Source organism: Trichomonascus vanleenenianus (genome assembly GCF_965637985.1).
Source record: "Trichomonascus vanleenenianus strain CLIB 3782 genome assembly, contig: TRVA0_019S, whole genome shotgun sequence".
NCBI classification, from domain to species: domain Eukaryota; kingdom Fungi; phylum Ascomycota; class Dipodascomycetes; order Dipodascales; family Trichomonascaceae; genus Blastobotrys; species Blastobotrys vanleenenianus.
Genome location: NW_027481868.1, coordinates 181,754 through 195,772, shown reverse-complemented (window position 1 = coordinate 195,772; position 14,019 = coordinate 181,754). Strand labels below are relative to the sequence as shown.

General features: G+C 51.1%; 5 protein-coding genes across 5 annotated transcripts; all 5 read right to left on the bottom strand.

The window, feature by feature from the left end:
- Positions 1–244: 244 nt before the first annotated feature.
- Positions 245–4,678, bottom strand: TRVA0_019S01838 (uncharacterized protein; the record flags this gene model as incomplete). The annotated part of the gene is made up of 2 exons (XM_076684889.1): positions 4,042–4,678; positions 245–3,988 (listed from the first exon to the last, which is right to left on the bottom strand). Exon 2 carries the CDS (start codon positions 3,962–3,964, stop codon positions 245–247), a length of 3,720 nt encoding a protein of 1,239 aa, XP_076540930.1. The 5' UTR covers positions 3,965–3,988; positions 4,042–4,678.
- A 222-nt stretch (positions 4,679–4,900) lies between these two features.
- TRVA0_019S01816 (uncharacterized protein) lies at positions 4,901–5,845 on the bottom strand (the record flags this gene model as incomplete). The annotated part of the gene is made up of 1 exon (XM_076684888.1): positions 4,901–5,845. One exon carries the CDS (start codon positions 5,843–5,845, stop codon positions 4,901–4,903), a length of 945 nt encoding a protein of 314 aa, XP_076540929.1.
- A 715-nt stretch (positions 5,846–6,560) lies between these two features.
- ERG13 (hydroxymethylglutaryl-CoA synthase) lies at positions 6,561–7,901 on the bottom strand (the record flags this gene model as incomplete). The annotated part of the gene is made up of 1 exon (XM_076684887.1): positions 6,561–7,901. The coding sequence occupies one exon, from the start codon at positions 7,899–7,901 to the stop codon at positions 6,561–6,563; it is 1,341 nt and encodes a 446-aa protein (XP_076540928.1).
- A 1,806-nt stretch (positions 7,902–9,707) lies between these two features.
- TRVA0_019S01772 (heme-dependent oxidative N-demethylase family protein) lies at positions 9,708–10,574 on the bottom strand (the record flags this gene model as incomplete). The annotated part of the gene is made up of 1 exon (XM_076684886.1): positions 9,708–10,574. One exon carries the CDS (start codon positions 10,572–10,574, stop codon positions 9,708–9,710), a length of 867 nt encoding a protein of 288 aa, XP_076540927.1.
- Positions 10,575–12,068: 1,494 nt separating this feature from the next.
- TRVA0_019S01750 (uncharacterized protein) lies at positions 12,069–13,373 on the bottom strand (the record flags this gene model as incomplete). The annotated part of the gene is made up of 1 exon (XM_076684885.1): positions 12,069–13,373. The coding sequence occupies one exon, from the start codon at positions 13,371–13,373 to the stop codon at positions 12,069–12,071; it is 1,305 nt and encodes a 434-aa protein (XP_076540926.1).
- Between the last annotated feature and the right edge of the window lie 646 nt (positions 13,374–14,019).

Sequence of the window (14,019 nt, the reverse complement as noted above, 5' to 3'; positions counted from 1 at the left end):
GCGGAGCCCCAGGGGGGTTTGGGGGGACTGGTCCCCCCATAGTAACTACAGGGTCATGTATTCGAGGGCCAGCCCTCGAGCTCCCGTAGTTGGGGGCTCTGCCCCCAAACCCCCGTTATACTAACAAGATCTCCGCGTAGCAGAGCTCCAAGGGGTTTGGAGGGACCAGTGCTTCTAGGAGGTGTAAGGAGGAGGCGTGTGCGAATCATTAATGTATTATCAACTCATAAATATGTCATTAGTGTTAGTGCTTGTCAATAAATATCAATCGGTGGCTATCCTGCCGGAATATGCTATCGAGCAAGAATCTATCCGAAAGTTCAGGTTTGCCAGAGTGGGCAGCCACAAGGTTCCTGACCTTGCTCAATACCGGTTCGGGATAGCCGCTTTTTTCCATCGTCAGAACAACATTAGTGGCCGACTCAGAGTCGCCGTGGAAGATAAAACTTCGCACCATTGCTTCAAAAGTCGACGGCTCTTCAATACCCCGCTGCAAAACGTGCTCGAAAAGACCCACAGACTTGGCCAAGTCCACAGAAGCCCAGCCTCTGATGAGAATGTTGGCCATGCACGCATTCAGATCAACTCCATACTTGACCATATCGTCCAAAACCTTGCCAGTGCGCTGAGCCTGCCCGTTGACAACATAAGACTCCAAGAGCGCCTGGAAAATGAGCTTATCAGGCTTGGCGCGCTTGTTGAACGTCAGCGAGTCGTAAAAAGCCACAGCGCTCTCGAGATCCCCAAGCCCGACTCCCCTGGCGAAGATCAAAGCCGCATAGTGCTGGCTAGTGATAAAAGAGCCATCGGCGACAATAGCCTTAAGCACCTCGTCGGCAGCTTGAATGTCAATGGGCGCAATCGTGCTATGCATATCAATGAGCAGCTTGTATGTGTGGTTCGACGGCTTGATTCCCTGCTTCCTCAGCCGCTCGTACATCTCAAGAGCAGACTTCTTGTCGCGTTTGGTGTGCACGTAGTACTGGAGCATGATATTGAACGGAGCAACCTTGGCAACATAATACGGAGAGGACTCCATCTCGTTGAACAGCTGCTTGGCAAACTCTTCGTCGCCAGTTCGGCAGCACGCACTGATCATCGTACCATACGTGACGCTGCTTCGCTTGACGTTGAGCTCCACCATCTGGTTGTAATAGAACATGGCCTCCTTGAGCCTTCGAGCTTTTGACAGCTTCGACAACAGCACATTATACAAAAAAGTGTTGGGCTGCACGTTCATCGACATGGCTTCGGAGAACATGGCAAGCGCATCGTAAGCTTCATCATGGCTGTTGACTGGAGCATTGGCCATCAACTGGCCGTACCCAGTGGCATCTGGGCTCGTGCCCAGGGCAAGCAAGTTCCGGTAGGCGTCCATAGCAAGCGCGTAGTCGCTCTCGGCACAGTACTGCACTGCCAGTCGGTAAACAGCCGCCCAGAGATCCCATGAAGCGGCCAGGTTCATTGGAATATTCTTACCAGCGAGCCGGTTGTACAGACTAACGAAGATATCCTGGTTATGCTGGAGTCCGGCTGACTCAAGGACTGTGAGAATCGCTTCGGGAAGAAGGTACTCACCCCGGGTAAGGGCCATGTCCAGCTCTTCAAACGCCCTGTGCAACCCATCCTCCAATCGAGCGTACTCCATGATTCTACTCGACGTTTCGGTGTCAACGGCAACCGAAGATGCGGCAGTAGAAACAGATGTGATCGAATAGGCGTCACTGGATTGGGATTGGTTGTTGAGGAAGGCTTCAAAGTCGACCAAGGTCGATTCACAGCCGAGAGCTTGCAAACATGACGAAATCTCCATAGCAAAAGATTCACTAACATCCATCTTCGCGTCAATAAGGTCATTGACATACTCAGAGTATTTTAGTGTGAGCTGTTCGACGAAGGTCTCCGGGAACTCCGCGGTTCGCACCGCCGCAATAAGCGAGTGATGCAGAGCCAGCACGTCAATGAGAATAAGCTTGCTCAGTGAGACGAGCTGCTTGTATTCCCGCGTCTCCCGGTCCTCCCAAAGGGCGTAGAACAGGTCAAAGCACTGGTCCTTGGCGAAAACGGCGCTCGACATGAATCGCGAGTTGGTAAGCGCCAATATTGTGGGTGTATTGAGAGCCTGGCACGACTGAAGGCTGGTGATGATAAACTCCAAGCACTCCGCCTCGTAGGCCGAGACCTGAATACCATTTTCGCTTGCGTAATCAGACACTCGCATGGCCTGGGCCTGGAAAACGTCCATAGCCATAGGAATCTCGCCTTCCTCAATGAGCCACTGGCAAACACGGGCAAGCGTTGCGTGGTCCCACACGCCGCTTCGTAGCTGGCTTTCGCGGATGCCTTTGAAGACAGCGACCTTGCTGTTCAACTCGAGAGCGAACCCCAAATAAGAGCACCGAGCCAGATTGCTATTGAAGCCTTTTTGGGATGCCATGTAGTCGAAGATCTCCTCAGCCAGAGATGCATTGCCAGCAATGCAGACAGCCGTCAGCAGCGGCTCAACGCTAGCAAGATTGATAGGTGGCATAGACGCGTCCTTCTCGGCCTCCTGGATCCATTTCCAGGCCGACTCGTAGTCGCCAATGGCGGCAAACCCGGAAATGACAGCACCCATAACCGGCTGGAAAGACTCTGGAGTAGTGGACTGCGAAGACTGGAGGAATTGGTTGAAGAATGCTACAGCAGATCCAGCATCAAAGCACGCAAAGTAGGCAGAGATGAGAGCGGCGTAAATACTAGCCACATGTTCTGAGGACTGAGAGGCCAGAGGGTTAACCTGCTCGTAAGCCTCAACAGCGGCATTAATGTCCTGATTCTTGCCATAAGCAATGATAGCATTGGTTAGCGATGAGATGGACTGGCTGTACCCCCAGTGCTCCATAGCTTGCAGGATCTGAGGTGCGCGATCGACATTGTTGCTGGAAATGGTGGCTTCCAGGAGCGTAGTGTAGAACTGTGGGGTGTACTTTTGGGCCGTGACGGAGTTTGAAGCGTCGTAAATCTGGAACGCCAATGCAAAGTACTGCGACGATTGCTCGAGCTTTTCGCTGTCAGCGTCAACAGAGGTCAAAATGCCTCGCGACTGGTAGAGCAACGATTTAGCCGCCTTGCTTCGCGACTTGGCCGCCTCAACGAGACTCGAGATAACGGCCGAGTATGTGTCTACAGACGGCTTGATGTGCGACTGAAGCATGTCACTGTATATCTCTAGTGCTGGAGCCAAATCATACACGCCGTTTACTGCGGAAGACTTGGATAGCTCAATAATGGACTGGATCGCCAGCGAGTACACTTTTTCCGAGAGAACGCCAGCTTCTCCGCTGGCTCGAATGGAGTCGAACACATCGAGCACTCTATTGTAATCGCGGGCTTCAAAGTAAGCGATTGCTTCTGCTTCGTGGTTCACGCTTTCAATTGCCGCGCTCTCTGCCTCGGGGGCCACCAATTTTGGGGTAGTATCGTTTTCTACGAGTTTTTGAGACTCTTCCGCCTTTTTTGATCGCTTCTTGCGCGATTTGGTGGTGGTGGATGCATTTTTTGGAGAAGAGGTCGAGTACCGTCGCAGGTCGGCTCTGGCCGGCCGGACGAGCTGTTTGTTCTGGGCTGATGAATGCAGCAAATAGACATGCGGCTGCTGCGAGAGCAGCGGTTCAGCCAGAATGTCCCTTTCCCGTCGTTCTTCATCGAGTGAAGTGAGCGCGCCGGAACTTGTTAGGTTCGATCCCGGAAGGCAGAGGCCGGCCGAAATAGAGCTTGAATAGGCGTTATTACGGTCACCGGACCCCGGGCCCGACCCATTAAACGCCGAAGAATTGCGGATGGCAACCTGGCTTTGGTGTCGTGCTAACTGATGGGTCGAGACAAAGAAGGACGGCTCAGAGGAAGGGTTCCTTGATGAGGTCCAGAAGTTCTTCGCCAGCGAAGCATGACGAGAGAACGTGGCAAACGGCTTGAATATCATATTCTTTCAGCCTTTTATACACCTCTAATTACTTGTTAGCTCTTAATCTCATAACAGTTCCAAAGGATCGAACTTACGAAATTCGCCTATTAAACACAGTCCATGAAATATAACGGATCTCTGTCTTTAACAAACCAGATAAGCGCCGTTATTCAACTGTCTCTCTCTTGTCAAAACCACAAAAGCTTGTTATAACTCCAAAGGTGGTTACGCCAAATCGTCCATCAGTCGTTCCAAAATAAAAAATGGCCTTCCCCAGACCAGTTAATATATATGTCTATTCCGTTCCGCACCTCCGGATTGCCGAGAAAGAAAAAATATGTATAGGCCGGTCGATACATCTGAGATGGACACACACATTAAATGGATCGATGACGCGCCGGACTCCAAGTTACGCCCGACCCGCTTAAACGGGAATGTTAAGCCCAACCAAGCCCGGGGTAGCCCTCAGTCTGCGACAATCTCCGGAACGGGTGTAATCGGACCGTCATCTGTGACTCACCCGCATTGGCGCTAGCGTGCGCACGCACTATGGGCTCCCACGCGGCTATCACCCTCAGCACCGGGTCCGCCCCCCAAAACCGACCCCGGGATTGGCTCGGTACCGGTTCGTGCTTCCAGTTGTACACACATGTTGGTACATGATGTAGGGGCGCCAATGTGCGTCCAATGAATGTCGGCCCATAAGCGATTACATAGCCGTTTTCGGAAGTCGGTGCAGTATAATTCGAGGCCTCCTTATTTTTTTTTTGTCGAAATATGGGGATGTTCGCCCCAGGGTCCACCACAACACTGTAACGCCTCGTGAATGGTCATCACCCCGCTGAAACATTTCTTGTCTCAAAAGGGCCCTTTCTTTTGAGCTCGTAATTCTGAGAACCCCGCCATAGCTCGTAATTCTGAGTCTGTGTCGAACCCAGGGGGGAGGGGGATGGTCTAGAATATGAGCATCGAGTACTCGAGCCACCCGTCACGGTAGAGCGCCGGACCTAGCCGTCGTCTCAAATCCTGTTCCTCCGCATTGTACTGGATCGTGACAGCGCGGAACAGTTGGATAAGCAGGAATGCGCCCACGATGACCATCACTATTCGGGTGGCGATTTGGAACCCGGTCGAGTGGCGTAGACGCTCAAAAGCCTTCCTTTGTTCCATCTCCTGCATTTGCGACTTGACCATTTGGAGCGAGTTTTCAAGCCGCATGCGGCGCGCATCCTCGTCGGGGTTGCCGCTCTCAGTTACCCTGTCAACCTTATCCGTCCATTGCTGGCGCGATTGTTCAAGGATGGCTTCTTTGGCTGCGCGCTCAGTTCCCTCGAGCTCGCCGCTTCGCAGCTCTTCTTGCAGCTTGACACGGTCCTCGAGCGCTTTAAGGGCCTTTCGTATTAGCATATAGTCCAATTCCAGAGCTTGATACGAGCCTTTTGGCTGTTCTGTCACTCCTTGGGGTCTTTTCAGGGCCTGTGGTCCCTGTAAGGGACTCCCAAGACCACTGACTTTGGTATTATGTTGTACATAGTCAGACAGCGTAGATGAGGCTCGTGACGCGTGGTCCAATTGCCGCTTTCGCTGTCTACGTAGAATAGGACTGTCCTGGTCATCAAACGTACTCCCATCGCTTGGGTCTTCTTCCCCGACATGCCCTGTCAATTTAGCTATACGCATTGCATCTCGCTGGATATGGAACTTGCGCCCTCCGAAACTACCAGGCCCAGGGTTCACTGGTTTGTACTGTCTAGATACTCGTAGCTCTTTATCCACATTGTTTACTCTGCGGTCTATTTCTGTATCACCAAAGTCCCTCCTTAAATATTGTGTCCGGTATATGCGTTTCCCATTCTCCATCTCTTCCGAGTCGACCAGTGCCGTTACCTGGCCATTCATCCCGTATTCTTTTCCCCCTCGTTACAATTTTTTTTCGTGTCGTTTTGTCGTCTTTTTGTAAACATCATGTTGGGACCCCTTCAGCCGCACCGTTATCGAATCAACCCCTCCGCTGTTGGACCTGGGGGCCAGCCCCCAGACCCCCATAGCTCCGCTTCGCGGAGATTTTGTATCTAAATGCGCTCTGGATACCCCTTTTTTTTCTTCAATGTATTCGAGGGCCAGCCCTCGAGCTCCCGTAGCTCCGCTGCGCGGAGGGATTGTTGAAGAACTGCTGGTTTATTGTGTAACAAGTACTCCCAACAGCGTTACAAACGGAGATACATATTTGCAACAGCGTAACTAATTTGTAACAACGGGCTACCCCGAGAGAAGTGTAGCACAAGTTATTTCAAGATCTAGAGGACTAATCTCAGTAATATGACCAGTAGGCGATATTAAATACCACAATCAAGAAAAAGAGATGCCAATCAATGAGAGAGCGAAAAAGTGGGTCCGGGAGGGGGAACTGACCCTCGAATATATCAAGAACAGTAGTTACAGCGAGAATCTCCGCGAAGCGGAGCTACGGGGGTCTGGGGGCTGGCCCCCAGATCGATTGAAGCAACAGATTGTTCATTTCGAGGGGGTTGCGGGTAACAATTGAAGTGAGCTATAATTACATTAATATTAGATTCATATATGGTATTTTTATTCATCGCACATTACCGGTTTTCTAGTTCTTGACAGCGTACTGTCGCTGGAACTTGTCATTAATCTCGGTGAGGTAGTAGGTGCCCTTTCGCAGAGTATCAAGAGAGCCCTCTGGCTTGAAGTTCTTGGCGAGGTGGGCCTTTTCTCGCAGGGCAAGAGCAGCCTCGTACTCCTCTGGGGTCACAGTAGCTCGGCCTTCGAGCACGTTCTTGAGATCCAGGTTTCGAACAATGGCAGAAATGTCGCCCTTGACCTGCAGAGAGTATAGAGAAGAAGCCAGACCGCTACCGTAGGAGAAGAGCGAGATTCGCTTGCCGGCAAGGTCCTCGGTCGGGACGTACGACAGCAGCGAGGCGAGCGAAGAGAAGACACTGGCAGTGTACATGTTACCAGTGTTGGTTGGGCCCTGCAGAGATGGAGCCAATCGCTTGGCAGATCGCTCCTTGGCGTAGCCAAGGAAAGCCTTTTCAACATTTCGGTCGGTGAGAGACTCCTCGTACGAAAGGTTGGCGATCTCCTCTGGGACACCAGCAACAGCCTCCGGGTTAGCCCGGTAGTCGTTGTAAAGCATTCGCGCGTAGGACTTGGTGACGAGCTTGCAGGTTGGCACGTGGAACACCGAGTAGTCGAAGGTATCAATGCCCTTGGACTCGATGCCGGCCTTGGCAGCCTTCTTGTGGTAAGCCTGGTAGCACGCATCCAGAGCCCGAGTGTAGCAGGTGAGCGAATAGTGGCCGTCGACGACTGGGTACTCGGAAGTCAGATCCGGCTTGTAGAAGTCGTAGGCATGGGACATGTAGGACCCGTGCACGGGATCAAACACCATAGGAGCGTCCGGGCCAATGAGCATGGCGACACAGCCGGCACCACCGGTTGGTCGCGCATTGCCCTTGGCGTAGATGGCGATGTCACCAGCAACCACAATGGCGTATCGGCCGTCCCACGAAGAGGACTCGATCCAGTTAATGGCGTTGAACAGCGCGTTGGTACCACCGTAGCACGCGTTGATGGTGTCTACACCTTCAATGTCGCTGTTTTCCTCGCCAAACAGCTGCATCAGCACCGTCTTGACCGACTTGGACTTGTCGAGCAGAGTCTCGGTACCGACTTCAAGTCGGCCGATCGACTTCTTGTCGATGTTGTTCTTGGCAAGCAGGTTCGACACAGCCGTCAGAGCGAACGAGTAGATATCCTCTCGGTCGTCAACGAAAGCCATGTTGGTCTGGCCCAGGCCAATCGTGTACTTGCCGGCGGGGATGCCGTCGTACTTCTCGAGCTCGGCCTGGTTGACGATGCGGTTGGGCACGTACAGCTCAAAGGCTTTGATGCCGATGTTCTGAGGTCGTTCGTTCGAGACGGTCATCTTTAATCTAAGCGGGTTTCTAAAATGCAAGTTGGTCAAATCAAAGGCGGATTTGTTGAGCTTTTTAAAATGGCCAGCTTTTCGGGTGAAAAAAGGGGGAGGCCATTGGTTTCAGTTGCCGCAACCGCGCGTATTTTATGGGCTGCCAGCGTAGCACTCAGCATGCGACATCCCTCCCCTCCAGGACGCCGCGATCTGTCGCATCCCCTGGCGATTAGGCTATGCGTCAGACTTTCTGTGGTGGTATAGTGGTGATGTGGCTGAATGAAGTTGTATCGATCGTAAATCAGGCCATCTGTGCGTATTCAGGTGTTAGTAGTTGTTGAGAATATGTGGCTAAGCCTCGAGGCGAAGTGACGCCGCATGGAGTGGGGTGCCCCTTTCTGTACCCCTCCTCACATCATTGGGTAATGTCGCCATCGTTGGGTTGCCTCAACCACTTTGCCGCACGCCGGGAAGAGGCGGCTGGTAACAGCGTAACGAAATCTCCCAACAGAAATATGCTGCATAGCCAATGTTTGTAACGGCATTTTCCCAACCGCGTAACTAATTGTCGCAACGGGACGCTTACATTTTAATTTTTGGGCTTCACCTTTAGGATTCCGACTTCCGTTTAGTTTGCGGCTCCACTTTAACTGAGGGGCTTCAATTGTGGAGAAGTATGAAGGAGCTTTAGTAGAATTAGGTTGCTAGACATTTCAGCGCATTGAATAACCAATAGCAACCTATCCGCTACTATTCCGATGTTCAAGCTCGTATTCTAGCCGTATTGATATCGTCGCACCTGACGATGGTCTTGCGAAAAACAACTTTCTGTTTCAATTGGGGAGATGTACCGCGCGACCAGCAGAGGGACTGCTAGTTACAGCGTTACAAAATCTCCCAGCGGCATGTTCCAAGACTTCCCAACGTTTGTAACGGCATATTTGCAACAGTGTAACGAACTATCGCAACGGGACGCTTACAGTTTAATTTTCGGCCTTTCCCTTTGTTTTCCGGATTTACTTTAGTCGTCCGGCTTCAATTGTGGAAACGTACCAAGAAGTTTACTAGAAGTGGGGTTGGATAAACGTTATGAGGCGCTGAATAGCCAATAGCAACTTAGTTTTAACATTTCTGGTGTTCAATCTCGTATTCTAGTCGTATACCATCATCGATGTATTGCAGCTGACGGATGGTTTCGCTTCGCGAAAAACAACGTTTCAGTTGGGAGATGTGCGGAGAGAGCAACCAAGAGAAAGGTGGGACTGCTTAGTGATGCGTAGTTACGGTAGTAAAATGGCACTTACCTCCTAACACTTCCACCACCACTTATCGCGAAGCCGGTCTTGTCCACCACTCCCTTTCCCCGTTTTCACTGTAGAAATTTACTAAAATGTCCCTCCATGCTAGCAAAAGTATCTAGAAAAACTGGTAAAATATAAAACTTTTACCCAATTTTATCTTCACAACCAGTTCCCCTTTCATTCAGACTTTCCAACACTTTGTACTGTTCTTTGGAAGCCCTTCTACGGGAGACGGTGCGCTTTTGGGAGACGAACCGCGGATAAGATTCGCGCTAAGTTATGGAAGCCCCTCCGCTGCGCTACGGGGGTCCGGGGGCTGGCCCCCAGGTAACTTAAGGGAAGTCAATTGGGGGGACCAGTCCCCCCAAACCCCCCTGGGGCACCGCTTCGCGGTGGGATCTTCATAAAAACACTGTCAGATAACCTTGGATTGCGTTATATAGAATAGAATAGTGGAACCCCTCCGCGCAGCGGAGCCACGGGGGTCTGGGGGCTGGCCCCCAGGCAACTCTAGGGAGATTTAGGGGACTGTTTGAGGTTGTTGAACGATGTTCTTGAGATAGGGCATGGCGGTGTCACCCCAGTGGCCCATACCCTTGTAATCGGCCATCTGGGGAGGCAGATTGTCGAGGGCGTCCAACAATACATCGCCCAGGCCCTCCTGTTCACACAATTGAGGCAGTGGAGTCATGTAGGTGCGGATTGTGAAGACTATAGCCTGGGACTTTGGCAGCCTGGTCAGCGTCTGACGCTCGCATCGGAACATGATCTTCTCCGGGGTCAGGTCATGCTTAGGCGGTCGCTCGTACTCCGGCGGAGCATAGAGCGCAGAACTGCCTTGCAGAGTCCAATTGAACCGCTCGATCCACTGTCCTGGCCGCATTTTCTTGAAGTACCGGTCCATACTGAGCTGGAGCTTTTCACGGTAGAACGGAATAGGCCCATGGATAGCAGCGAGCGGCTGGTTCAGCTTGTCGCGCGGATTGAACCCTGATGGGTGGAGGAACGACCCGCCTCGCAGATAGTAGGTGTCGTCTTCCTCGTTGTAGATCATGATGAGGAAGTCCTCTTCAATGTTCAAAGCCACCTGTTTAATGAGCTCGTTCATATCTTGGTAAGCATTAGAGTCTCGTTCTATGAGCGTACCGAGAATCAAGTTATCCACATGCTTTCCATCTTTGCTCTCGACAAAGTACTGCGGGTACCTCTTGACGAGAAAGTCTAGCACAGTAGTGTGGAGCTCTTTAAGGGCTTCGTTGGCTACAGGGTGGTAGAGTACGGTATTGGATTCAAACCGTTCAGCCGCCTTTCGCCGGCCCTCCACTACTTTCTTATAAGTGTCTTCTATCAGCAGCCAGCCCTCGGGGTCCAACCGTCTGATCCCCATAGTGAGGTTAAATGGTCCGCCTTTGAATGGCCGATGCTTGGCCGGTTCTTGAGTCTCCCAGTCGAAACCATCGACGGGACTGACTATGCCTTCAAACACGTTTTGACGGTTTCGGCTTCTTCTCAAATATAGCCATGAAGCCACAGTAGCCAGGGCGATAATTAGGTAGAGTATTACTGTCATGGTTCGCTCTTTCGGGCTTGGTTGTTCAACAAGGCGACCTGCGGTATTTATAATGTATTTCTATTTCGTTGCAAGTGACTCAACCAGGCAACTCTCAGCTTTTTACTCCTCCATTCTGCTGTTTTTGAAGTCGTCTTTAGTCTACTTACCGGGCTCATCAGTGTACGTTTAGTGAGAGCGAGGCGACTCACACCCCCGCCTGCCGTTTTCGGCATCGGCTGTGGGGTCCCGTGTCTAAGCCGCACGAAGCCGCACACAAGCAAAAAGTATTCGAGGGCCAGCCCTCGAGCTCCCGTAGTAGGGGGCTCTGCCCCCAAACCCCCGTCATGTTAAAGATCTCCGCGCAGCGGAGCCCCAAGGGGGCTGGTGCCCCCAATTACTTCCTTTAAGTTACCTGGGGGCCAGCCCCCAGACCCCCGTAGCTCCGCTGCGCGGAGGGAGTGGGCATTCTTTTTAATGCAATTTGTCCAAAAGTGCTCTGTGAAGATCCCAAACGGCTGATTGAATCATTTTTTTCGCATTTTCCAATTTTGCACGAGTTTAACACTCTAAGCACGTGATCGCGCGTCGCCTCGCGCGCCGCACGAGCCGCACATTATAAAACAACGGTCTCAGATCCAGATCTACCCTTTCAAACACTAAACGACCATATAAGACCGACTAGGAGACCAACTTGAACGAATTAAGCCGATAATCGGATTATTCAGGGATCCTGCGCAAGCAAGCCCATTCCTATTGACCGCCTCTGTAAAACTTGCTCGGACTTCTCCACAATTGAAGCCAAAAAACTATAGCTTTAACATTACAGTATCTAGAAATCTTTACCGACAATTACTACTGTAGTCCAGTGGATAATAGCGTATTGCTAAGGCAAAATACAACCAGATCAAAGGCAGTCACGTGTTCGGCTGCAGATTTCGGCTCAGGGGTCGGTAAGAAATCTGGGGAGGGGATTAAGGGGTAGCACTCCACATTTTCATGTACCTTAATCTTGGACCTATCTACGGGAACTACGGGAACCGGACATATCAAGAGAAATTGAACGTATTAACAGGAAAAGATGGCATACCATTATTTTGTAGCTCTGTCTCTGATTGAGATGTCGCAGAAATTACCGCAACATCAGAAACGGGCTCTGTTCAAGCCGATTCGCCGTCCTATCCGGGCAGTCATTCGGTTTATATACATCTTGCTGTTCAAGAACTACACCTCCAAGCTATCAATTTTCCCCATGATATACTATGTACTGTTCAAACAGACTATGTGCTGGGTTCTGTTTAACCAGAAGCGCACCCGGCGGCGTCTCCTCGTCTAATAAGACGGAGAATGCCGCTGGAACGCAGTGTTGAGTGTCGTCAGGATGCGGTGCTTAGCCGCTGCTAAATGAGTACTCCGTGGCGTCATGTTCTTGAGGCATTCAACAACCTCGTGGTCCTCTGGCAGGACGCTCATTACCTGGCGCAGCACCTCTTTATATCGCTTGCGCACGACCCGCGACGTTTCGCGAAAGAGCGAGGCTTTAATCTCGTTGAGGCACGACTCCTCGACCCCTGAATCGCATTCAAAGAGCACCCGTGCCTTCATGGCGTTGTAGAGGACCAATTTGAGATACTCGGCACGCATGCTGCGGAAGAAAGCTCGGTCTTCGGCATAGAATCTGGACGGGTCGTTGGTACGTGTCTCAGCAATGAGCTTGACTGTTTCGTGGTTCGGCCGGAAGTAGGCGAGTACGTGGAGAACCGTCTCAAAGGCGATCTGCGAGTATACGCTGACTTCGAAGTTAGCGCGAATAAGCAGCGGGAGCACCTCGTCGAGGTACTGTTCTGAGAGTTCATGGGTCATCTCGTCATAGTCGGCCATGGCCCGAAGTGTTGTGCAGGCCTCATCAAACGCTTCAACGTAGTTGGGCTCGGAATTGTAAGTCAAGTAGACAAGCGGGATGACGTAGTCGACACACCAGGACCAATTGGACGTGTATTCCACCAAATTACGGATGCTCGCCAGGTGGTCCTGAAGCACTGTGCCAAAAGTACTCCGCGAATCTGACAGGCTTTTGATTACTCGACGCAGGGACTGCTGGAGGCACACACGAAACTCCGAGCGGTCCCAGTCCATGCAATCGCTGGGAATTGTATAGCTGGACACCAATGGTATACTGTAATTAGGGATTGCCGGAGATACGAGGATCTCCTTAAACTGAGGGTTGTGTTCGAGGAACTCCACAAGGCATCGAGCCGCTGGGGTCAGTGGCTGGCCCCGAATCTCAGGGTTGTTTAAAATAATACCCCTGACTGTATTGAGTTCGGCGCTTGTTATGTCGTGGGTAGTTGGTTGTAATTGATCATGGGTGTTATTGCAAGTTAGTGGTATTGCAGAGAATTCGTCACTGCACCCAATTGAGTTACTGCTGCTAGGTCCTGGCGAGTAATGGCTAGAGGCGTACGAGCGGAGATCGACACAGCTGGATGTCTTGTGGTGGTAGAAGCCCGGTTGGTTTTCAGACGACTTTGGCGTAGTGCGGCTTCGAAACAAGCCATTATGCCTCCTGCTGCCGTAGCTACTGCTCCCAGGCTGGCGATGTAGCTGGTGAGCAAGGGACTTCGAGGGGAACGGCATTCTCTAGCAAATATATACGAGCCAAGAGCTGATCAACATGAATGTGAATATGCATTAATAAGTCCGTATATGCAATGTTTATGTGCCATTGAACCTTAACCCAGCATTGACAGATTGACAGATCCAGGGGTGGGCAACTTAATCCTTTCCTTCCCCTCATTCCCCTGCATTATTCAATTGCGTATGATACTACATTGTACTACTGTAGTACACTGTAGTATGGTTAGTCTCCTTCATCAAATTGGTCCGGGGTTAGCCAACATCATTCATATCAGAAAACAGTCAATTCCCCATTTTCGCCCAACAGCACTAAACAAATGCATGCAATTATATAATATATAAACTAAAGAAAAATGTCATATCAGCCAGATCTCCGCGTAGCGGAGCCCAGGGGGGGTTTGGGGGGACTGGTCCCCCCAATATGCTATAGGAACTGTCAGTTCAATTGTATTATAGTTGAATCTCTGCAACAGATGCAACCAATCATATACCATATAAACGGCTAGTCGATTCAATTATAGACAGTTCCTGTAGACACATCCAGGATATACGAACGGGCTTATCCAAAACGAGGTTAATTAGTACTTCGTTAATTAAGCACATTTAGATCAGCCGCACAAGGCATTGCATGTGATAGCATCATCGC